We start from the raw sequence: 23,395 nt of genomic DNA on the forward strand, positions 1-23,395 counted from the left end.
CGCCAGACGAGAAAAAAGGAAGAGGGTGTGCACACTACGTAAGATTAGATCAATTCAATTCGATTTGTTTCATTTTTTTTTCTTCAGTTTCCACGTTAGAACGTGACGTTTCCCACGTTTTAAAGTTCTTTTGAGGTAAGTAGCTAGTTGATTAAGCTTTTCAAGCCTTAATTTGCGTGAGAATTTAAACAAAACACGAAGCTAACTATATAAAATATAGAGAATAATGCTTAGCTGGCTATGATACCAACCTATTGTCCTCTACTCGTCACGGTCTATCATGAATATTTGTGTATGTTTATGATGAAACCACGATGTGATTTTAGAGAATTACCAAATATTTTTAGTAGTAAATAAGTCGTTTATGGCTAGTTCACTACCAACGTGTATGTATATTATCAAGAGACTTTGGGCCTCAAGTGGGGATTTCTCTGGGTGCCCCAACTAAGCCCATCACTTCACCCCACACAAGGTGTGACATGTTAGAAATACTTTGATTTATAATAATTGACTACTACCGGTAGATGTAACCGATTGATTTTCTGTATACAAAAAATAAGTACCTAATTTGTCAATCTTGCACGAGATACCTATTAAATCCATTCAAATAAAGAAGATCATAATTAAAACATGGTCAGGATCAATAATCAATCCGATCTTTATTCTAATAAATGTATAGTATAGAATAAATTTAAAAAATTTAAAAATAAGGATAAAGTATAATTATATATTTCAATTTCAGCAAACCATATACTTCATCACAATTACATCTGCAGATTACCACAATTATAAATTCCTTTTTCTATAAAACAAAAAGGAATTTTCAAGAGAGAAAAAAAAAGAAAAAACAAAATTAGAGACCAGTAAGAAATAATCCCCAAAAGAGAGATGAAAAGAGAAAAAGTCTTACAAAATCTACCTGGGTTTTGATTGCTTCGAGAAAAAGCTGGAATTCATGCGTGAGTTTTGAAGCTCCTTTAGCAGTAATCATGGCGTGTTAATGGCGTCTTCTTCTTTGATTTCTGTTTACCCAATTGGCGAGGTTGCTTTTGCAGTAAGCTCCAAAAGCTCGAGAATCTCTGTCCTGCTTCTCACGACTCTGTGAAAAACTTCTCTGATTTGTTGCTGTAAAGGCACTAATCCCTCCTCCAGTTTCTTGCACGTCTCCGCCAGTTCCGCCGCCATCCCTGCCACCTCCTCCAGCCGCTCCCCCTCCAACGGGAATGCGAATGAATCTGTGAATTCGATCAATGATTGACTCAGTTTCTCCATCCGTTGCATCTCTTCTAACAATCCAGCACTTCCTTTCTTCTCCTTCTTCTTCCATTCGTCTGCGATTTTCTCCTGTAGTCCGATAATCGATTGCGCCCAACTCAACTGCTTCGGCACCGGAAAGTTCGTCGGCAGGCCGCCTCTCTCCTGGCAAGGCAGCGCTGCAACTAGAGTCCACATTACGAACACCAAAACCGTACTCATTAGATAAACCGTCTGCGGCAAACTAGACGACTCACCACCGCGCGGCGCTACCAGATTCGACGACATCGCTTGAATCTGCTTTGCCGCGGACCATCCTTTCGCCATACTCCATGACAGAGACCGAAACTGCCCTGCGATTCGGTCCTTATGCTGCGGTGTGGCGGTAGCGGTGCCAGGAGCACCACTACCACGACGGCCGAAAGACCAAGCCCTCTCAGTCGATTTACTGTTGGTAAAATCCTTATCCTCAACAGCCATGGAAGTAATCAACGAATTCAAAGCCCTACGCGCTCGTTTAACCTGTCCGTCTCCAATCGGGCGCTGATCGAGAGCGGAAATCGCGATTTCAGCGACTTTCTGAAACTGACGGACCGATTCAATCCCGTGGAGAACGGCATTACAGATATCCAAAGCTTTAACAACACGATCGAGAAATTCCGGGACGAGACGATCGAGAGGGGGCTTAACAATCTGAGAAGGATCGCGGCTCATAATGAGGAGTGCCTTAAATTGAGCCTCGCAGCAGAGGAATTCATCGAGAAGCTTTCTAAGCCAGGCGATGGAGAGGATAGGATCGGAAGAAACGTCATCGGACGGCGGAGGAGGTAGTAAATCGGAAAACCGCTCGGAAACATGCTTCTGAAAAAGCTCGAGATCCTCAAGCTCCTGCTCGTGAGTGCCGTCCATGGAGATGACTTGGTTTCTGCGGATGCTGATTCGGCCAAGGAAGGAGCCTTGGTATTCGGTTGCCGGCATAGTTGCAGAGGATTTTCAGAGGAAGAAGAAGAAGGAAGGAATTTGCTGGTAAAAATGGAAAGGGAAGGGCGTTTTTGTAGTTTGCTTTTATTTTTTTATTTTTTTAAATTTATTATTATATATTATTAATAAAATAAATATTTTAGGCGACGGCTTGTTCGGGGTGAGAGAACCGGGAGACCGATTCTTCCTTTTTCTTTTTTTATTTTAAATAATAATTGGAGGATTAACTTTTTCACTTTTCCCGAAATGCCCTCGTCTTTTTACCATTATTACTTGCCTATGCTTGTTTCTGTTGTGCTAGTTATTTCAGGGCTTGGATTAATTAAATTATTTTTACTTTAAAAAATATTATTCAATAATTAATATATATATATATATATATTATCAAAATTAATTTAAGTCGAAAAGTGAAAACTATTTAATAAATATATTAACATCGAAAATATCATATATATATATATATATATATATATATATAATTATTTCGATAAATTCAACTTATATATATATAATTATTTCGATAAATTCAACTTCCCCTCCTTGTTTTTTTATACAAAAATAAATTATTATTATTATTATTATTATTATTATTATTGTTAAATGCAAGTTTTTATAAGAAACTTAGAACATCAATATGAACTGAGTTGATGCATTTGAAAGTGACCATAAGAAAATTATAAGAATCATACAAATAAATAAATAAAAAATGAATATTGATTGTGGGTCCCAACACAAAAACTCAATAAATTCAGTATTTGATTAAGAAATTTCAGCCATTTGTTAACGTCCCCATCACCACCCCTCACCTCCACTTTTTTCCTCTCATCTTCTTCAAACTTACTTTGAAAACTTCACTCACAGACCTATTTTCTTTCTCACTATGTTCTTCTAACATTCAATTAATTATTCTTATTTAAATCATATTAATGTCGAATATTCGTTATATAAAACAAACCTGAGCTTGTTAGTAAAATCGAGTACTTACTTGTAATTTTACCTAAACAATAAACGTTGAAACAAAAATTGACAAAAATTGGAATGAGAAACGCGTTTTTTATGATGCAAGGACATTTTTGTCTTTATACACATATATTTTATAACTTATTAATAATATTTATATGATATTAAATAAAAATTACAATATTAGTTAAAAAAAAAAAAGGAATTATATTAAATAAAATTTGTTTAAAAATAAGGATAAACTTTAAGAGCATAGGGTCACATGAGAGTAATTAATAATATATTGAGACATTAATATATATTTTTTAAAAGTAATTAATAATATATTGAGACATTAATATATATTTTTTAAAACTTTTTTAAATGGTATTTTCATATTATTTTTAGTATAAAAAAAACAATATTCTAATTTAAGGTATTTTTTAATTTAGAATAATATTTAATTTAGAATTGTGAAAGGGGCTTAAACTAATACGTCACACATCCCAAACGCGTATAAGAATAACCAAATAACAATTAATTTAAATATATATTAAATTAAATACAAATTTAGTCATTAACTTTTTATATTCATATATATTTAATATATATTCATCTCATACATATTTAATTTTTCTACATTTTTTAAATTTACGTATTAATCATAAAATTTAATTTCATAGAAAATAAAACTTTAATTATCAACCATACAAAAATCAATATATTTTTTTTATTTTAAAATTTTGAAATCTTCTGCATACAAATTTAAAATTTCATAACTAATTACATTAAAATATTTAATTAGGTTAAATTATTTTACAAATTCTCAGATGCCATTAAATACCCCGAATTAAAATTTTTAAAAACTTCGTTTAATCTAAATATTCATAGTATTTAAAGTACTATATAATATATCTCGAAAGCTTAATATTAAGAATTAAATTTAAAATTGTTATTATTTATTGTAATTAATATTAACTTTAATTGAGAGTGTATATCTCTATCAATATTTCAAAAATATCTAAATGAATATTGGGAGTGAACTTTAGGAGATATGTGGGAAATAATTGGTGGTGGAGAGTTAGTTTAAAAATAAAATAAAATAAAAAAAAACAGAAAAAAAAAAAAAAAACATAAAGCCGACAGAAACTTGACATTGTCATATGGACGGTTGGCCTAAAAATATTAACATTGTCATGTTTTTTTTAAAATTAAAATATTTATAGTAATTTTATTGGATTTTAGTTATTATATAATATTTGTTGTGAAGAAGTATAATTTTATTAAAAAAAAATCCCGACAACCGAACACAATCCAAGAATAGAGATATAAGGGTTTAATTGAGTTGTGAAATCTATTCGAGTTGTGTGGGTCATTGACCCTACCCATTTGAAATTTTGAATTGGTTCATAAAATTTGTTAAATCTAACCCGTGTATACCTTATTCATAAGGTACTTATATGGAACACGAGAACCTACCTCATTTTATTTATTTTTTAATATATAAATAAAAATTTTATGATTTAATACGTATTTTAAAATAATAATAATGAGGAATAATTTTTAATGGCTAATAGCTTTGTACATATAAAATTAAATAGAAAATTTATTATAAATGGTAAATTACAGCATGGAATAAAATTTGAAATTTAACCTAGACACGTGTCGGTGCGGATATCTGGGTGCCCATCTCCTACTTTGTCCCTCCCGTACCCGATCCAGCTAATTCTACATGGGCCAGAGGCCCAAGCCAACGCAGCCCATCGGCCCACTTAACACTCACAAACCCTAGAAGCTTTTCACGGCTGCTCCTGCTCCATCTCTTTTCACGGCTGCTCCTGTTCCTGCTCCTGCTCCTCATTCTTCTCGCCTCTTGCCTCGACTGCTGCTGTCTTCAGTTCTTGCTGAACTTCAACCATGGTACCTCTCTTCTTCTTCTAATTTCTTCTCTATCACTGCGTCTAATTTATGTTTGTTTCAGTTCTCTGGGTTTTAGAGTAATGGGGTATTTCAAAAGGAATCGATCTGGGAGTTGGAATTGTTACCCAATTGTGTAGTTTGAATTGTTGTAGTGGTTTAATTTTGAATTCGGCTGAGAAGGCTATATTTTAGTTTAGGGTTTAGTGTTCGGCCTCTCATTTTTCAGTTGATTCTGTTCAGATTATTTCAGAGAAGAACCGTAGGGAGATCTCCAAGTATCTCTTTCAAGGTATAACCAAACTCGATCACTCTTAAGCTAGCGTTTTTATTTTCAGTTTTCTGATTCGAGGATGATTGTGTGATTTTATTTATTTGTATTGTTATGATTTCAGAGGGGGTTTGTTTTGCCAAGAAGGACTACAATTTGGCCAAGCACCCAGAAATCGATGTGCCTAATTTGCAGGTTATTAAGCTGATGCAGAGCTTCAAGTCCAAGGAATATGTGCGCGAGACATTTGCATGGATGCATTACTACTGGTACCTCACCAACGATGGCATTGAGTTCCTCAGAACTTACCTCAATCTTCCTTCTGAAATTGTCCCTGCTACCTTGAAGAAACAAGCTAAGCCCGCTGGTAGGCCCTTTGGTGGACCACCCGGTGATCGCCCACGGTATAAATTATATCTACAATGCTGATTAATTCATTGCGGTTTATTGCTGATTGATCTGTGTTCTTGAACTACGGATTGTAGATAGTCGCAGATTTATAGGTGGATGTGTATTTGCATAGCTGTTTGTGTAATTTGCATGTGTTTTGTTATTTTGCAAGCTGTATTTATTCTTATCAGCATTCTGATTGAATTTTGGTGATTCTTATGAATCAGGGGTCCACCTCGTTTTGAGGGTGGTGAGAGGAGGTTTGGTGACCGTGATGGTTACCGTGGAGGTCCTCGTGGACCTGCTGGCGAGTTTGGGGGTGACAAGGGAGGAGCTCCTGCAGATTACAGGCCTTCTTTTGGGGTAATTATTTTATATAATCGTGCTATCCGTAATATGGTTGATGATTCCACATAAAAAATGCTGTTTTTTACTGCTTTTGTTCTACCCTTGGGGTGGTTATTGTAGAGCGTCATTAAAAGCAATACAATCTTTGTTCATCTATATAGTTAGAGTTTTACTTAGGGTAACAGCATTGTGCATGGTAAAATGGTAGTTAGAGTTTTACTTAGGGTAACAGCATTGTGCATGGTAAAATGGTTTTGATATTCTCGAGTAGGCTGGATTACATCTTATTGTTATAGATTAGTCTCTTCATCTGTTGATGCTTTCCTCCGTAAGTGCTTCCTAATCAGTTTGTCTGAGCAGTTAATAACTTGGATTAAAATGTTTAATAGTAGTGATCTTTGGCTTTTTCATGTCTTTGTCTCTGTTCACTAGCAATATAATGATTTTCTAGGGATAAACCTGTGATATCCCATATCGGTTGGAAAGGAGAACGAAACATTCCTTATAAGTGTGTGGAAACCTCTTCCTAATAGATGCGTTTTAAAACCCTGAGGGAATGGGAAAGTCCAAAGAGGACAGTATGACTGTTACAAAGTTACAAAGTTGACTATTTTCCATTGAGGTTTTAGGTGAACATAAGAGTCTAGTGGCGAGAATCGCCTCTTATCCACGGATGAATACTTGTAATAGAAAAATGGGTAGCTGAAATGTTTGAAATGTCATAAAAACTTGATTTTTTGGGTCCGGTATTCCGATCACGGTATTATATGGTCACGGAAGTTATTTTGAATGAATTTTAACTTTATGATGGACCTCGATGTGATCTTTAATGTAAGTTCGATTAAAAGAAGTTTGACACGGTTATGTTCATTGTTGTTCTACCCTAAAAAATTTCTCAGGGTCCTGGTGGAAGGCCGGGATTTGGCCGTGGAGCTGGTAGCTATGGCGGAGGAGCTGCAGCAAGCTCAAACCTTCCATGAAAAGCATGATCTTAGCATTTTTTCCCCCCTTTCATTTAGCTTTGGGAGTCTTATTAATGTCAAATTTTCATTGTGCAAATTGAAGTTGACTTTAAAACACACCACTACTTTGCAAGTATAAATTTTGTTCTTCCCCTTTGACCGTCTTTTATTACTGTTTTAAGCAGATTCTTGTAGTTTTAATCAAACTGCATTTTTTATACATTTTATTTTTATTAAGATTGCTGATTATTTAATAGCTCATATAATTCTACAACCTTCTACTTTAATATATAATAGGCTTCCTACGATGTACTTATTTTGTATGTTAAAAAAGTCTAAAATAATATTTTAACTAAACTATTATTATTATTATATCAATTGTGATGAAATTAACTTCAAACTAACAAAATATATATATATATATATATATATATGCATATTGGGTGAAGCTTAGTCCTTCGGACCTTTCAATCTCGCAACTTAATTCGGGTCAACGAAGTCAACTTCTTTTCTTGCCGCTGAAGGAAGGATCGGGGTTCATCATATTGAAAAGTGGCATGACTTGCTTTAACCGAAGGGGAGAAAGAAGGGAGTACGAAAGAAAGACTGATTGGAAGAAAGAAGGCATGACTTGCTTTAACCAAAGGGGAGAAAGAAGGGAGTACGAAAGAAAGACTGATTGGAAGACAGGGCCATTCTTCAACTCTGATTGGAAGACACCGAAGGAAGGGTCAGGGTTCATCATATTGAAAAGTGGCATGACTTGCTTTAACCGGGGCCTTTCTTCAACTCCCTCAGGGTCGAAGGAAGGGTCAAGGTTCATCATGTTGAAAAGTGGCATGACTTGCTTTAACTGGGGGTCTTTCTTCAACTCCCTCAGGGTTTAACATCCATAAAGTCACGCAGCGAGCTACGAAACAATCAGTCGTTAAAACTCCAGTAAAGAGAGCATAGACAGGTGCTACTATATATATATATATATATATATATATATATATATATATATATATATATATATATATATATATATATATATATATATATATTTATTTATTTATTTATTTATTTATTGTTAGTTTGATATTTATAGGATTCAAATAAGTTAAATTGAAGAAAATATAGAAATTAAAACTGTTTAAAATATAAGACTAAAAATTAGAACCATGATTTATTTACCATAAATGGTAAATATAAATAATTAAGAAAATGTCAGATATATTTAAATTGTAAATATAAATAATTAAGAAAATATCAGATATAGTTTTATAGATAATTTTATTTTTCATTTTTGTAGTTATTGAACTAAAAAAAAAAAGGTAAAAAGGGAATTCAAATTTATAAATTAAATATATATAACTTTTTTCATTCATCGAATAATAATAATAATAATAATAAAAAATGGAGACATTTTATCCCAACGGATAGGGTTCGAACCCGGGTTGGAATTTGGGTTTGCTCAGCGATGGAAATTCGTCGGTTCGAACCCGTTTTAACCTTCCTCGAAGCACACATCCCCCATATCTCTCTCTCGCGCGCTTTCCCAATTCTAGCCTCCATCTTCCTTCTTCTCGATCTCCATAGCTGCACAGAGGCGAACTCCATTCAACAATCCATTCCATTACGTATACTACAGATTGTTAAACATCGTCCCGCGATCCACCGTCGTCTTATCCACGGCGGTCGATTCTGTTCTCTTTAACCGATGCAATTTGTGGTATTCTAGTTACTACCCTTTTCTTTTTTTGCGTATTTTCAATTGTTGGTTGGACTTGATGCGATGCCCGTCGTATTGATTTTCATGGGTGAATCTATTTTGATGATTTCTATCGTTGTTTTTGTTGTTAGGGTTGGGTATAATTGAAACTCTGAGGGGATTCGGATTCGATGGCGTTGCAAGAAAAACTAGATAGGTTTAAGAGACAGCAAGAAAGATGTCAGACTACCTTGTCTGGCATTGCTGCATCCAAGACTACTACTACTACACCCAGGTTTACGCCTGCTCCAGCCGCTTCAAGACCTCCGGCTCCTGCTATAAAATTTTCAAATGACACTGAGAGACTTCAACACATTAACAGCATAAGGAAATCCCCAGTCGGGGCTCAGATCAAGAGGGTTATTGACCTGCTTCTGGAGGTTCACACCTATCGCCCATCTTTCTTATTTCCCCCTTTTTGTTTTCTTACTTATACCTTATCTGCTTTACCTGGACTATTGTGTTCGATCGAATTCTTTGGAAGGCTGTGTATAGGGTAGGATTTAGTGCATGTTTTTGGGAGTGATTTTAAAAGGGCTAAAATTACTTTTGCCATGTTCATCAAAAGGACTCTAAAAACATGTTTTTTATAATTCAAAATAAATTTAATGTTTGATTTTGTACGAATATGTAATTTTCATAACATCAAAATTAATTTTCAAGTATTAAAAACATGTTTTTAGTGTTTTTTTTAATATAAGAAGTGTTTTTAACTATCTCAAAGTCACTCCCAAACATGTCATGTTAATAGACACAGATAGATTCAAAATGAGCAGACCTTATGCTGAAATTTATCATATTTCTTGTTTTTAGTCTGTCCAAATTTTGCTAAATTCGATACAAGTCTTTCTGAATGATCAATTTTTGAACCGGGAGATTTGGCTGGTTTGAGTACTTTTTCAGGTAGTGAAACTTGTGATTGCCCGTTAAGATGGCAAGAGGAGCTAGGATCCTCTTTAATGGCTTTTATGTGGTCGTTTTCCTTACTTTGTGTTGGTGAAAAAAAATGCATTTGAACATGCCAATCCCCTTCTCGTACTCTCTGGTTTTGAATTGGCTGTGGAAAAGCTAAAAAAAGTCCTGAAATGCATTCTCTCTACTGTTAGTTAATTCAAACCTCAGGGGTATGTTACAATCTTACAGCTTGCTTATTGTGCATGTTAACAGACAAGACAAGCCTTTACACCTGAGCAAATCAATGAATCATGTTATGTTGATATAAATTCCAACAAAGCTGTCTTTGATAGTTTGCGGAATAACCCAAAGGTGCACTATGATGGGAGGCGTTTCTCTTACAAGGTAATTTAATTTTTCAAGCACCTGTATAATTTGCATGAACTTGTTCTTGTTTGGTTTAAAAGTTTAAACATTCAAGATGATGTTTTTTCCTCTTTTTTCTGTTTTTGATGTATTCAGTCCAAGCATGATCTGAAGGATAAGAATCAACTTCTTTACTTGATTCGGAAATTTCCAGAAGGCATTGCTGTCATTGATCTCAAGGATTCTTATCCAAGTGTTATGGAAGATTTGCAAGTATGTGTAATTGAGAATTTTTTTTTTATATGCTTTCCCCGTTTTAAATTCGAAAAAGTGAAAATAACATATCACCCTTGGATGACGCTCTCCTCATTTGAACTGCTTGGGTAACAACCTTTGTGAAGCTTAATATACTGACTATTTTGGACATCAAATGTCTAGTGTAAATTTTGAGATTTTAAGGCTGTGTATTTTCTTTGCACAATAATTGGAATTATAAGTAGTTTACAATTCTAATTACTCTGGAGATTAGTGCAAGAGTCTGTTGAGACCTGGATTCTTATTTGTATACGATATTAAACATAGTGTAAATTAAAGTCATTAAGATATTAAGTTTTGATTTGTCCAATAAAAGGGGTATTTTGGACCTGGATTCTTATTTGTATACGATATTAAACATAGTGTAAATTAAAGTCATTAAGATATTAAGTTTTGATTTGTCCAATAAAAGGGGTATTTTGAGAGTTTATGAAAAACAACTTTCTTTGGTAGCTGCTGAATGGTGATTTTGGGTACCCAATAACCTTAAACGAAAATAGAAGGAAATATTTGTTTACCAAACTAGCTGTGAGGAAAGCCCCCAATGTCCTTCGCTAGTATACCCTTGTGTTTTCTTTCCTCGTTTTTTCTTCTCTTCTCTCCATTCCTCCAGTTCCAGACTGATTTTAGAGAAAGTTCGTTTCTTCCTACAGAAATCTGATTGATGCCTGTATGGCTTGCTAACTATTCATGTCAATGTTCTGGGTTCTTGGTCATGTTATACCTCACAAGTCAGCTTGTTTAATTCTCTTCCAGGTTAGACTGTAGTGTCTCCTTGTACACTAGAAGGCTTTGTTCATTCAACAATTCCTGTTTAAGGCTATTGTGAAAACCTTGGCTGGTAGCTTGAAGATTGAAATGAGTCCTTTCTAATACGATTTCTAACACTCAAGGTGCCTTTATAGCCGGTTGGAAAATTTTAGACCAAGTGCTTATAGCTAATGAAGCTATTGAGGACCATAAGGAAACGAAAGGAAAGAAGAGGGGATTATCTTTAAAATTGACTTTGAGTAAGTTGATGATCATGTGGATTGGGACTTTTTGGACAAAGCTTTAGGGAAGAAAGTTTTTTGGGGTTAAATGGAGAGGTAAAATGTATAATTGTATTAGGTCAGTTAATTTTTTCATTTTTGTCAACGGGAGGTCTAGAGGTAAGATTTCAACAATGAGAGGCCTTAGACAAGGGGGTTCTCTTTCTCCTTTTCTCTTTATCTTGGTGGTGGATGTCGTGTAGATGAGTATCAGCTGGTGTGGATAAGGGTGTTTTCAAGAGTTTTAAGGTGGGCAAGGACTTAGTCTATCTTTCGCTTCTTCAGTTTGCGGACAGTTATGACCTTCGAGTGGGGAGTCGAGGGGTGAATGTAAATTCCTCTGGAAAGCTATATCTTCAAGTCTTCCCTCTTTTTCTCAATTCATTAATTGTTTTTTGGGAGACAAACTTTGGGTGATTTTTCCCCTCATCTCTACTTTCTCTCGGATAAGAAGTTACATCGGGTGGCTTCAGTGTTGTCATCTACTGACCAATCTTCTTTGATTCTTTGCACTTTCGTCACCCTCTATCAGATAGAGAGGAGGTTGAGGTGATAGATCTTCTTTTTATCCTTCAAGACCGGCCCTGGGAGGAGGGATGTTAGAAATTAGAAGGTGGTCCCCTGATCCTAATAGATGATTCTCTTGTCATTCCTTCTTCAACCTTTTATCCTCTCCCCCTGCTTAATCGGCTAATCGGCTGCTCTTGAGGCGATAGTCTTCTCCCCTTTACGGAAGATAAAAGTTACAGAAAATGTAAAGGTTTTTTCTTGGCAGGTTTTATTAGGGCGAGTCAATACCTTAGATTGTGTCCAAAGGCATTTCTCCTTTGCCTTGTTTCCGCAATCGTGCATTCTCTGTAGGAGGGATCATGATGATCCTAGTCACTTGTTGTGGAAGTGCCAGTTCGTGAATTACCATTAGGACCAGTGGCAGAGTTCTTTAGGGGTTATTGGGGCTCGGAATAGGGATGGGTGTTCTTTTTTGAAAGAGGTGGCTTTGCACTTCCCTTTTAGGGAGAAGCGTATAGTATTTTGTCAGGCAAGCTTCCTTGCTATTTTGTGTGATGTTTGGTTGGAGCGTAAGAGTAGAATTTGTAGGGATGTGGGGAAATCTAGAGTGGAGGTTTGGGGGTTGGTGAGCTTTAATGCTTCCATTTGGGCTTCGGTCACTAAACCGTTTTGTAAGTATGATACCGGTCTTGTTTTTTGTTCACTCTTGTATTCTTTTATTTTTTTTAGTAGAAAGTTCGGTTTTTCGCCCCCCCCCCCCCCCCCCCCCCCCCCCAAAAAAAAAAAAAGAAAAGAAAAAAAGAATAAAAAATCCTTCCCAAAAGTGGTAGAGAATAATGTTATCTATGAGCAGTTAAAATTGAAATCAAAGGATTTAACCCCATGATTTATAATCCTCGTCAAAACTAATGGATTTTCTAACGAGGAGCAAAGTTTTCACTGAAAAACATGAAATAATTGAAAGAGCAAACAAAAGTACAATCCAATAAGAGGAGCCAATTTGAGATTAACCAAACGAAAAAGAGTCCAATCTAAAAGAATAAGGTCTAACAATAGTTACAACAAGTCTTGGAAACCAATGTCCAAAGGGAAGCATTATTCTTATGGTTGATGCATCTAAGCTGTAGTTGAGAATTTTCAGAAATATACTAGAATTGCTTTTGGTATAAAACTTGTACCATTAAGCTAAAAAAAGGTGGTAGGGTCCAAAAATCCATGTCACAACAACTTCAGTTCCTCGAAGTGATCTTGGTAACCAGAGTAAAACATTTGAGGCTAGTATGAAGATGAAGAACTTGAAGATAACATGTTATTGAGCTTGAAGACTTTGGTATGGCATTCAGAGATTCATTATGACTTAAGTTATGTCAACTTCCCAAATAATGTTTGAAAAATCAACAGTACAAGCATTCTTCATGATATTAGTGAAAAAAGATGAACTTTCCTTGCGCTTGTGGATCAGTTTATCAGTTATTGAGAGAAGTAATTATTTTATTTCACTAGTAGATTACTATGGAAGTTCTGTTAGAATTTGGTTCTTTTTATTGTAAATATCTGATACGTCCATATTTATCTGATACGTCACGAGTTTTACTTATAGGTATTGATTTGGAGGTTGTTTCTTGTAAAGTATGTCTATTTGTTTCCATACTTGTTGATCACCAGTTTTTTGGCCTCCCCAACTTTATGAACTTTGTTTTGATGGAACCGTCTTCTTTGCTTATTAATGAATGGAAAGCACATGGATGTACTCTTCTTTGGTTATATAATGAATGGAAAACACAGTCCATTAGCTTTGCATAATCCTTTCCCCTCTTGTTTAGGCCCTAAAAGCCTCAGGCCAGGTTTGGCTTCTCTCGAACTTTGATTCACAAGAAGATATTGCATACCCAAATGACCCTCGGATTCAAATCAAAGTAGACGATGATCTGAAGCAACTGTTTCGGGAAATTGAATTACCTCGTGATATGCTCGATGTTGAAAAGGATCTGCAGAAGAATGGGATGAAGCCTGCTACCAACACTGCAAAGAGGCGAGCCAATGCACAAAACGTGGCGTCCTCGAAACCAAAGCCGAAGAAAAAGAAGCAAGAGATCAGCAAGAGGACCAAGCTCACCAATGCACATCTTCCGGAGCTCTTCAAGAATTAAAGAACCATATGCTCTTATACTGTCATCTGTGGGCTGATATGCGTAGTCCAAGGACTCTGTAGATAGCATTCAACCATCCATCCATCCATCCCTACTGTTTGATGTATTGCCTTTTGTGAATGTTCTGCCTTTACTTCAAGTAATTGAATAATTTGAATATAAGAGAGAGAGGTTCATTCAACTAGACATATGACATTACAAGTTGATCATTTGTGCAAACTTCTAAATTCTATAATTTCAAGTTCATTTTATTTTAGAACAGTTGATATGTCCATTACATTCATTTGCCACAGCCCTATTTGCTTGAACCTTGTATTGCTGACCCATTCGTGTTCAGTGCGTTCAAGTTCAACAACCAACAAGAATTCTCCGTGTGCAAAGGATTATATTATAGGATTGATTTCATATTACAAATTTTGATATGACAAAGGAATGATATAGTAAATTATTGCAATAAATGATCGAGCTTGTATGTTTTTTGTTATTTGATAATCGAAGCGACCAAAAAGTATGGTCGATAGGAATTTGACTAGATTCAGACTTGTGGCATCCATCTCTAACCCAATTTCAAGTTAGTTGAGCTGGCATCCTCGGAACCATCCCTAACCCAATTTCAAGTTAGTCCAGCAGGCATCCTCGGAACCATCCGTAACCCAATTTTAAGTTAGTTGAGCAGGCATCCTTGGAACCATCCCTAACCCAATTTTAAGTTAGTCGAGCAGACATCCTCGAAACCATCCCTAACCCAATTTCAAGTTAGTCGAGCAGGCATCTTCGGAACCTTTTCTTGTAATCAAGAATCCATCCCTAACCCAATTTCAAGTTAGTCGAGCAGTTAGTAGGCATCCTCGGAACCTTTTCTTCTAATCAAGAATCTTATTATTGATCCATTAGGGCTCTCGGATTTACTAATAATAATATATGACCCAACCAAAAAAAATCATATAAGCTCCAAATTTTTGGGACAAAAAAGTCAAATTTCACGAACTCTCGGGTAGCAAAATCAAAGGGTCCTGATTTGATGAGCTTGGCGTTGGGTCAGTGTCACGAACTTAAGGCGCCAATTTGTTGTTATGATGATCGGTTTTCGTAGTCCACCCATTTTTGTGTCCCATAGCTTCTCATCAATGTCCATGGCGGATCTTGAGGCTCAAACCTCGACTAACCCAAGCAATTTCAGATAGAGAGACCGCCACACTGTAACCATCGCAATGCTCATTCAAGCTCACTCCCCAAACCCACATGTCTTCTTTCTTCCCAGAAGCCCTTCAATTTCCCGCCATTTCTCCGTCCATGGTAAGATGCTTGATTTCATTTGTTGTGGGAATGCTTCATCTGGGAATTTACTGTTTTCTACTGCTCTTTTTTGCATTCTCGAACAGTTTCTCATTCACGTGGACTCAAAGCGCCGATGGGGCGACGAAATGAACCATTGTCTAGGATTTCGGCTTCAGGGGAGAACAGTCCAACCACCAATTCGGGGAAGAAAAGGTTCAAGTCTTTGAAATTTCTCTTGACCAAAACTTTATACCGATTTCCAATCTATGCACGATCTATTCTCTCAGAGGCATTGCCCAATAGTTTTAATTTACAAGTTTTTTTTTCCTATTGTACATAGAAAGGTTTTCGAACACATTTCTCTGCTCAAAGCGAGGGAAAATATTTCAGAAGAAGAAGAGAACGATCTGCTTGATTATCTCTATACCACCCAGTATCAAATGCGGGGCATTGTTGCCGTTTCATTAGGTGAATTTCTAGCCTTCTGCTTTCTAAAATTATGGAAGTTCAGAATCTTGTGTGAAGCTTACTTTTCTTGTACCTGTGCAGGACGTGCCTGTGGCCAAAATAGTGAAAGCTATACCCATGGTGTGTATATGCGTTTCCAACGAAAGGAAGACCTTGAAAAATTCTATGTGAACCCTTTCTACTCGCGAGTACTAAATGAGCATGTGATGCCTTATTGTCATGTATGCCTCAACATGTAACCACCAATACTCTCAATCTAACTTCCTTTTTGTCTTGCTTTCCCGGAAGATTGTCTTGCTGTATCTGGCCAACTTATGAATTTGTTTCAATGTCTATAACAGGGATTGATTCATGTAGATTATGAATCAGAGGTGGAAGATGACATGCTTCCCATATTTCGGAAAGGAGAGGTATGGACACTATCTAACTTTGTTCCTAGGATTTGTGTAAAATGCAGATCTCTATGTTCCATTGTCATGTATGTCATTATTTTGTTCTTTGATGAATGTTGCTTGCGTTGGTGTGATGTTATGCATTTCCTTTTAGCTTTTATTTCTTGAATATCTGGATTTCTCAGGGCTTGAAATTGCGGATTTTCGAGTGAGAATTTGTTTTTGACTTGGGGGAATGGGAGTATCATAATCTTTGGAGTGGGGAGAGCCTCAATCTTTAAATACTGAGCTCAAGTGGGTTGCTGACTTGACTTCTTTAAGGAAAAACATATTGAAGTTGGTTTGTTGATTTTTCTTCTCTTATTATTATGTTCTTTGTCATATATCATATACTAAATTTGAAATTCAAGGAAGTTACTTTGAGAATAGTGGATCTTAGGAGTCGTTGTTTGAAGGAACTGCTCGTGTGGTAATGCCCGAAGCCAGAAATTTTTTGGAATGATAAAATCCTCTAAATCAAAATTATCCAAGTTTCATCAAACCGTTATCTGTTGCATTGAAAACCTGATTTCTTGTGTTTAATGTCATTTGAGGTCTTGTATAGTTGTTGTTTTGAGATGTTGACTATGTCAAGCTATTTGTATTGAAAAGTAGATCTGGTTTTTCCTATCAGTTGTATGCCTTCTAATGATCTCTGAAAATATGGACTTAATAAAAAAATATAGTAACACAGAGTTTTGATGTCAGGAGTTCAATTATGGTGTGGAGTTTGTGCTTCTCATTAAATTTCTTCAAGATTCATTTGGAAAACCTTTAGAAGACGCATTAAATTCTCTCGAGCAACTGGCAATTGATAACCCTTCTTTAATTGTCCAGTTTACACAAGGTATACTTTTTTATCGAATCATTCATTCCGAAACTTGGAGAGAACATCAACATGTATTATTATAGCTGTCAATTTTGAATTTAATATAAATTACTATTGACATGCATCACAATATATGTGATGAGATCGTCTTTAGCTAATCTGTACTAATAAGTTATTCTTTTCAGATATCAGGTAGTGGGATTTTTATGTTTTGAATTCATATCAGGTTTAAATTTTAATCCCAGTTGTAAGGAGTTCACACATGGAGTTGTTATACGATTTCGGTCAAGTAAGCACTTGTATGACGTTGTGTTCTTTGATATTCAATAACGGGTCTTTTAATGGCCTCGCCTCAATATAAATTCTTTTGCAGTTGAAGCCTTCGAGATGTTTACAGGCAGCTCAGATTACAAAGATGTAAGAAACCGCATCAATTAAGTCATCATATTTGCTGATCTGGTTTATCTGTTTAACTCGAATTGTCAGTGAAAACACCATCTGCTTATGCCTTTAATATATCTCCCTTCACTGTTGAACTCCAATACACCTATATCTGCTCCTGCCTCCATATTCTACATACTATCAGTAAAAAAAAATGAAAAACTTCAGTTCTGTGCCATGATAACATTTTAACACTAAAATTTGAAAACGTTTTAACCTCAAATTATGCGTATGTACTTGCTATGTCTTTTCTCAGAATAATCTGAGAAATTTCTTGAATATGACAACACAGCTACTGTATTTATTGTGGATGTCCTAATCGGTTTTCATTTCAAATGTAGATGTGGAGGTCTAAGTTTCAACCAATCATCCAGAAAACAGTGTCTCTTCACTTCTCTGTTGACCCAGTAGGGACTGAGATCATGTAGCAAGGAGTATTCTTGGTTTGTTCCCTATACATCATCCATCTCGAGTGACCCGTAGAAGATGGTAGGCTCAATATGATTTGAGTGAACTTTTGTGGCAGGTTTTGGTACCAGACTTGGTTTTACTCTTAACAAGCGTAAGGACAAGTATATTGTTTTGTATTTTTGACGTTTCAGATCCGATGTCCTATTCCTCTCTATTTTATCTTTCGTCATCACGCCATTTGTTAATTTCTAAGCAATTCAATCTGATAGAGGTATGTGGATTTCTGAAATTATCTTTCTGCTTGAATGATATTGCAATTCTGCTTCCTCCCATTGAATATGTCCTAAAATTATTCTATGGGATTAGGATATTCTGATGATAAAGTCATATTTGGTTGACTTTATGATATTCTAAAATCGTTCTATTTTTATGGAAACCGGAGGTAGGTTACGAACTTGGATTTGTCACTAACCAATACGACAACTTCGGTGAAAATAACAAACGATGTAAAAACCTCTTCTATGGTGTGCATATGGACAATCAAATCTGAAGATGAGCTTTTACTGATGTTGAATCCTTACCAAAGAGATATATCAGGAGAATAACTCCTACTGTTGCCTGATATGATATATCTTTTCAATATTTAAGGCACAACCAAAGCAATCTTACGTGTGTTTGGTTTAAAATCATGAGGATTGCCTCTTGGAATCTTTCATGTATTGTTTGGCTTTGTATTGTAAACAGGAAAAACAGTAGAATTTAAAAGTGCGACTCATTTTGTCGACGACTTAAATAACTATATATCATTTTGTTCACTCTTCTAAAGTCAGCATTTAAATGACTTGAACTCCATCTCATTGTTCAGGCTTGGCTACCATTAATCTGACATGAAGACAGAATCAGGAGGTACAGGTTATTGCGTTTGATTTCTAGCTTGTAACGTTCTCGACACCCACTCACTTGGATGGTGAGGCCATTTTATACGTGTTCTGGATGTTATTTTTCTATTTTGTACAACTCATATTATAGTTACTTGAGATATTTAATCTACGATGAGAGAAATCTGTATATCGAATCTTATGCAATTCGATGTTTGCGTTTATGCTTATTGTTTCCCCTCAAAGTGAGAGCTGAGGCTTTCTACTTAATCTTGTGCAAACACAAAAAAACTGCTTGGGAACATATGCTCTTAGTTATTGTTCGACTAATTATCCGACTAACTTAGCCGAAACAGGCCGTCTCCTTCAACACTCGGAGGCTGCTGCTAAATCTTTAATGGGTTCCATAAGTTCTCTTGTTATTAAGTTCAACCTTATATGTTATGTATACATGAAAGGAAATCACATGCTTTTGGATTTAGCAGTTTAATTTAGTGCAGGATCAGTCGCCAATAACATTTCATTTGACGTTATGTTAAGATTTCCCTGGAGATTAAATACTGCTCATAGCCCAACAAATAAGAAACAAGACATCCTCATCCTAAATCTTTACATTATTTAAACTCCTGATGAAATTTTTTAGGAACAATCATGTTATTATGATTCTAAATTGAAGTTAGGATATGAATAGCTTAATGAGAAGAACTTGCTGTATCAATTGGTCAAGAAACTCCCCCACCCACACGAACACTGAGAAAAACTTTACCTTTCCCATTAATTAACTACCCTATGCCCATATGGCTCTTGTCGGATGTTTCCCCTTCATCTTTATCGAAAAAGCAGCAAATGAATTCCATCTTCCCACTGATTGTTCTTCTACACATGGCGCACGCCAAAAAAGTTTCTGCTTCATTGAGTTTCTATGTTTCCAATACCCAAATGTTTCTGCAGATGGATTCTGTAAGTTCTGAGTTTCTCAGAAATCCCTTCTCTTTACATCCTAGAACAGGTAAAAAAGTGGAAGGGGTGAAGTCTAAGATTTCATTGATTTCCACGTGAGAGTTGTACACTTTTTGGCTGTCAAAGCACATGAATTCTTTATTTCATTGCTGTTGTTTTCAGTAGATATTTTATCTTCTCTCTCTCAATTGTTTTCTGTTTGGTCAGTATAATGTGTTGTTATTTTCTTTGCTGGCATTTAGGATAACTCTCTGTCAACATCTTTCTCTCTTTGGATGGAAGCAAAAAGAGCCTAAAACAAATCCAGATGGGCGTGTCTGAGGGAGCTCACAAGTAAGTCTCTTTGGGACCCTTTCCCTGATCACTCTCTGTCTTTCAGTCTTTCTTCTTATACACTTATTATGAGATGAGGGCCGACCATTTCCACACACACTGCCCACCTTCCACTGTCCCTTCCCTTCATCATCTTCTGTTGGCCCCTTTTCCAGCTTTCTCTAGTTCCTCACCACACAGTTCTGAGTGTCAAAGATTGTTGGGAGGTAGTCACACGAATGATCATAAGTTTATAAGTAAGGAATACATCTTTATTGGTACGAGGTCTTCTAGGGAAGCCCAAAGCAAAGCCATGAGAGCTTATGCTTAGAGTGGACAATATCATATCATTATGGAGAGTCGTGATTTCTAACATTTATAAGGAAGATGAAACGAGAACACAAACCAAAGTAAAAAAGACTATGAAAAAGAAAGATATGTTGTCCATATCATCTTTTTAGATCCACAAGCTAACTAGTAAGACAGGCGATTTATGTCACTTTTTCTTTTTATCAGTTATGAAGGTCACGATAAAGTAAAGCAAAGAAAAATGTATAAAGTGGATATCGTCACGGGACTTTAATTATAGCAATAACTAGCCATAGTAATTAGATAAGGGTAGATGTAAGTTTTGGGTTTCCAAGTGTCCAAATGAATCTGTAAAGGTCCTAAGAGATTTCAAGTGTTCTGGTTGAAGTTCATAAAATAGCTTGGTGTTAGTAAAAGAACAAAGGAAAAACAATCATTTTTTATCACAAGTCATGCAATCCAGACCAATAAAGAGTTGCTGATCTTAAGGAATCTTAGGTTATTTTGATCTAACACACAGCATGGATTTGCTTTCACACACCCTATCTATTCACTATCCATGATAGGATAACTAGATCTTAAAACGCTAGCGAGTCTTTCCTCGACAACCTTTCCATCAAAGTATGTAACTCGTTGAGATGCATAGGCTCACCCCATTTGTTCGATGTTCAAGGACTTCATCCAAACAACGACATCCCCGTTTTCGTTATACTATACGCATGATTAAGTTTAGATTCTGACTTAACATAAGAGACTACCGAAAGACTTCCTAATCAGCGGAGATGTTTTCTTTCCAATGAACTAACGATATATCTTCTAACCTTTAACGTAGAGCTTAGCAACCGTGAAGTTTCTTGTTTGGTCAAAGAGGAAAAACAAGATTATATGCGTTGAAATGTCTGCATTAATAAGATCTTCTCTCATGGTGTATCCAACCTTTGACGTGAAGAAGAGACCACACAGAGGAGAGAGAGAGGGGGAAATGTAAAGAAAACTCCATAGGTAACAGCCTGAATGGGACAAGACGCAGTTGAAAACACAGAGTCCTAACTTAATTCTAATGCTTCAAGCTCACCTCTAATGGACAAATGGAAGTCCAAAGAATAATTGGAGTTTGATGTACCAAAAGGAAAGGGAAAGGGCAAACATAATTTGGTGATATATCTTTTCTTTTGGGGTTTGCCAGCTGCTGCTGCTATCTGCTATCTGCTATCTACTTCCCTTTTGTGTCATATTTCAGGTTATATCGTTTTAGTGGGTTTTGGTGTACCCAAAAAAGGGTGTAATAATCTTCATCTTTCAGATAAAGAGATCATCATCATTATCATCATTCTTTGAGTTTCTTATATTAGCTTCATGATAAGCCTAGAATCAATCGTTTTCGAACGAGTTAAATCGTTGAACTTTCAAGTTTCTTTAAATATAATCACGTTGGTCAGGTTAAGATGTTGGTGCACATAATCAGAACTACGTTAATTTGTCAAAATCAAAATAACTAAAATGAGATTCAAACCCGAGTGAACTTACAAGTTGCAAAATAGGTTTTATGGGTAAATTTAAGCATCATCTGATGTATTGTTCATCGAGAAATCTCTGATCAACGATAGAACAAGATCTATTTTGTATCATATCTAAGGGATTTCTTGGTTCAGGTCGAAGAAGCAATGTCACTCGATCATTATCAAATCGACTGCAATCTTTTTCTATCCGTGAAGATCTCAAATCCAATAGAGTGTCTTCTACTTTTAATAAGCCATGAGCTAGATCAGAATCATTCTCAACGAGTTCATAAGTAGTGATCTCATTTTTTTCATCAGGTTTGGATAGAGACCAAAGCTCTTAAACGACCGATCCGGTAAAACAACTCAAAAGATAAAGAAGTATAGCTAACTTTTTCAAAGAGGGACACATAGATTGAGTAGTAAATTGATGAAGGGGCCATGTAGCAATTGAAAATTGGTATCAATCTCCCTTATGGCTCATACTTGCTCATTGATGGGTTGTGCATGAAACCATCCATTTTCATTTATTCTTCATAGTAACCATTTATAAATCAAACAATTTCTCTTATTCATTCATTTATTGCATTTATTACCTTTAAATTAAATGACTACTGCATTTTCCCAGAAATTTATTGCTTAGCACATCATTTTGGAAAGTCCGAGAAAATTTAATAATGCCTATTAGTGATCGATGAACTTATATGAAAATAACGATGCAGTTCATAAATTTTACGTAAATTATAGTCTAACTGAACAGCAATTGACATATATTTCTTCTTTTGAGATTCAAGATTCAAATCCTCATATCTCCGATCCGTTGTACTAAAGAACGATCGTATACGAAAGAAGTTAGGTCGAAGAAATAAAAGAAAAAGATGGTTAAGGTTTTGGGGACACTTTAAAGCAAAGCAAAACCCTCCATTTTGAGGGTGTTCTTGTTCTTGAAAGCAACCCTTTTTGGCACTATTTTGTATGGTGATGTTTGTTATGGTACACAATATGCCACTCTCTAAATGGTCTTTGCAAGCTACCTTCTACCAAATACCTCCATTTCCCGTTTCCGAAAATTTCCTCAATTACGTTTAACTAACATCGTTGCTTCTTTAGCGTTTGTTCGTATATTAAACCCATCTTTTAGGATACGTTTGAAATTATCGTCTTTTTGTTATGGTCAAAACCATTTCTAACTCGATTATTTATGTAGTAAGGACGGGAGATCAAATTAGGTTACACGTGACCAATTTTTTTACTTTTATTTTTTATTTTTTGGACAATACAAACAAATTAAAAAAAAAAAAAAAAAAAATCAATTCAAATCTTTAGACTAAGTTTATTATATGGGCAATTGCGTTTTGCTTATTATAATGTTAGATTTGCCCTGACCGTTGAGGGGTTCGTTGGCTATCTCTTTGGATTCTTGTGAAAATTACATAATGACCATAATACCCTCGTTGCCATCTCTTTAACTTACAAAAATGACTTATATGTCCTTAAC

At 35.6% G+C, this 23,395-nt stretch overlaps 4 protein-coding genes across 9 annotated transcripts; 3 read left to right on the forward strand and 1 right to left on the reverse strand.

The window, feature by feature from the left end:
* Positions 1-707: 707 nt before the first annotated feature.
* Positions 708-2,326, reverse strand: LOC111809794 (protein ROH1A-like). The gene has a single exon (XM_023696222.2). The coding sequence runs from the start codon at positions 2,230-2,232 to the stop codon at positions 1,027-1,029; it is 1,206 nt and encodes a 401-aa protein (XP_023551990.2). The 5' UTR covers positions 2,233-2,326; the 3' UTR covers positions 708-1,026.
* A 2,629-nt stretch (positions 2,327-4,955) lies between these two features.
* On the forward strand, positions 4,956-7,216 carry LOC111810727 (small ribosomal subunit protein eS10z). The gene is made up of 6 exons (XM_087117245.1): positions 4,956-4,979; positions 5,019-5,094; positions 5,335-5,383; positions 5,487-5,766; positions 5,980-6,115; positions 7,000-7,216. The coding sequence occupies exons 2-6, from the start codon at positions 5,092-5,094 to the stop codon at positions 7,078-7,080; spliced, it is 549 nt and encodes a 182-aa protein (XP_086973371.1). The 5' UTR covers positions 4,956-4,979; positions 5,019-5,091; the 3' UTR covers positions 7,081-7,216.
* Positions 7,217-8,562: 1,346 nt separating this feature from the next.
* On the forward strand, positions 8,563-14,342 carry LOC111809950 (transcription initiation factor IIE subunit beta). The gene is made up of 5 exons (XM_023696439.2): positions 8,563-8,776; positions 8,908-9,195; positions 9,983-10,114; positions 10,232-10,348; positions 13,755-14,342. Exons 2-5 carry the CDS (start codon positions 8,947-8,949, stop codon positions 14,079-14,081), a joined length of 825 nt encoding a protein of 274 aa, XP_023552207.1. The 5' UTR covers positions 8,563-8,776; positions 8,908-8,946; the 3' UTR covers positions 14,082-14,342.
* Positions 14,343-15,130: 788 nt separating this feature from the next.
* LOC111809951 (Stress responsive alpha-beta barrel domain protein) lies at positions 15,131-22,468 on the forward strand. Of its 6 annotated transcripts, none has more exons than XR_002817336.2 (11): positions 15,131-15,377; positions 15,464-15,572; positions 15,700-15,827; positions 15,909-16,048; positions 16,169-16,237; positions 16,967-17,105; positions 17,314-17,376; positions 17,461-17,504; positions 17,870-18,906; positions 20,020-20,110; positions 22,216-22,468. XR_002817336.2 is itself a non-coding variant. In XM_023696443.2 (10 exons), the coding sequence occupies exons 1-9, from the start codon at positions 15,293-15,295 to the stop codon at positions 17,954-17,956; spliced, it is 864 nt and encodes a 287-aa protein (XP_023552211.2). In that variant the 5' UTR covers positions 15,131-15,292; the 3' UTR covers positions 17,957-17,971; positions 18,055-19,055. The 6 variants fall into 6 exon arrangements, 2 of the variants coding, with proteins under 2 accessions (XP_023552211.2, XP_023552209.2); XR_015411682.1 differs by lacking the exon at positions 22,216-22,468 and having other exon boundaries at positions 17,870-18,090; positions 18,805-18,906; positions 20,020-22,123; XR_002817339.2 differs by lacking the exons at positions 20,020-20,110; positions 22,216-22,468 and having other exon boundaries at positions 17,870-17,971; positions 18,055-18,090; positions 18,805-19,055.
* Positions 22,469-23,395: the final 927 nt, after the last annotated feature.

This window comes from Cucurbita pepo, chromosome 14 (assembly GCF_057944985.1).
Source record: "Cucurbita pepo subsp. pepo isolate OVF chromosome 14, ASM5794498v1, whole genome shotgun sequence".
Lineage (NCBI taxonomy): Eukaryota > Viridiplantae > Streptophyta > Magnoliopsida > Cucurbitales > Cucurbitaceae > Cucurbita > Cucurbita pepo.

Excerpts from the sequence above, each read along its gene's own strand:
- LOC111809794 (XM_023696222.2), bottom strand. The coding sequence starts at position 2,232 with ATGCCGGCAACCGAATACCAAGGCTCCTTCCTTGGCCGAATCAGCATC.
- LOC111809950 (XM_023696439.2), top strand. The coding sequence starts at position 8,947 with ATGGCGTTGCAAGAAAAACTAGATAGGTTTAAGAGACAGCAAGAAAGA. Across the intron at positions 10,115-10,231 it reads GGAGGCGTTTCTCTTACAAG|TCCAAGCATGATCTGAAGGA; the intron begins GTAATTTAATTT and ends TGATGTATTCAG. Across the intron at positions 10,349-13,754 it reads GTGTTATGGAAGATTTGCAA|GCCCTAAAAGCCTCAGGCCA; the intron begins GTATGTGTAATT and ends CCTCTTGTTTAG.
- LOC111810727 (XM_087117245.1), top strand. Across the intron at positions 5,384-5,486 it reads CTCCAAGTATCTCTTTCAAG|AGGGGGTTTGTTTTGCCAAG; the intron begins GTATAACCAAAC and ends TTATGATTTCAG. Across the intron at positions 5,767-5,979 it reads CCACCCGGTGATCGCCCACG|GGGTCCACCTCGTTTTGAGG; the intron begins GTATAAATTATA and ends CTTATGAATCAG.
- LOC111809951 (XM_023696441.2), top strand. The coding sequence starts at position 15,293 with ATGCTCATTCAAGCTCACTCCCCAAACCCACATGTCTTCTTTCTTCCC. Across the intron at positions 15,573-15,699 it reads ACCAATTCGGGGAAGAAAAG|AAAGGTTTTCGAACACATTT; the intron begins GTTCAAGTCTTT and ends TATTGTACATAG. Across the intron at positions 17,106-17,313 it reads AATTGTCCAGTTTACACAAG|GTTTAAATTTTAATCCCAGT; the intron begins GTATACTTTTTT and ends AATTCATATCAG.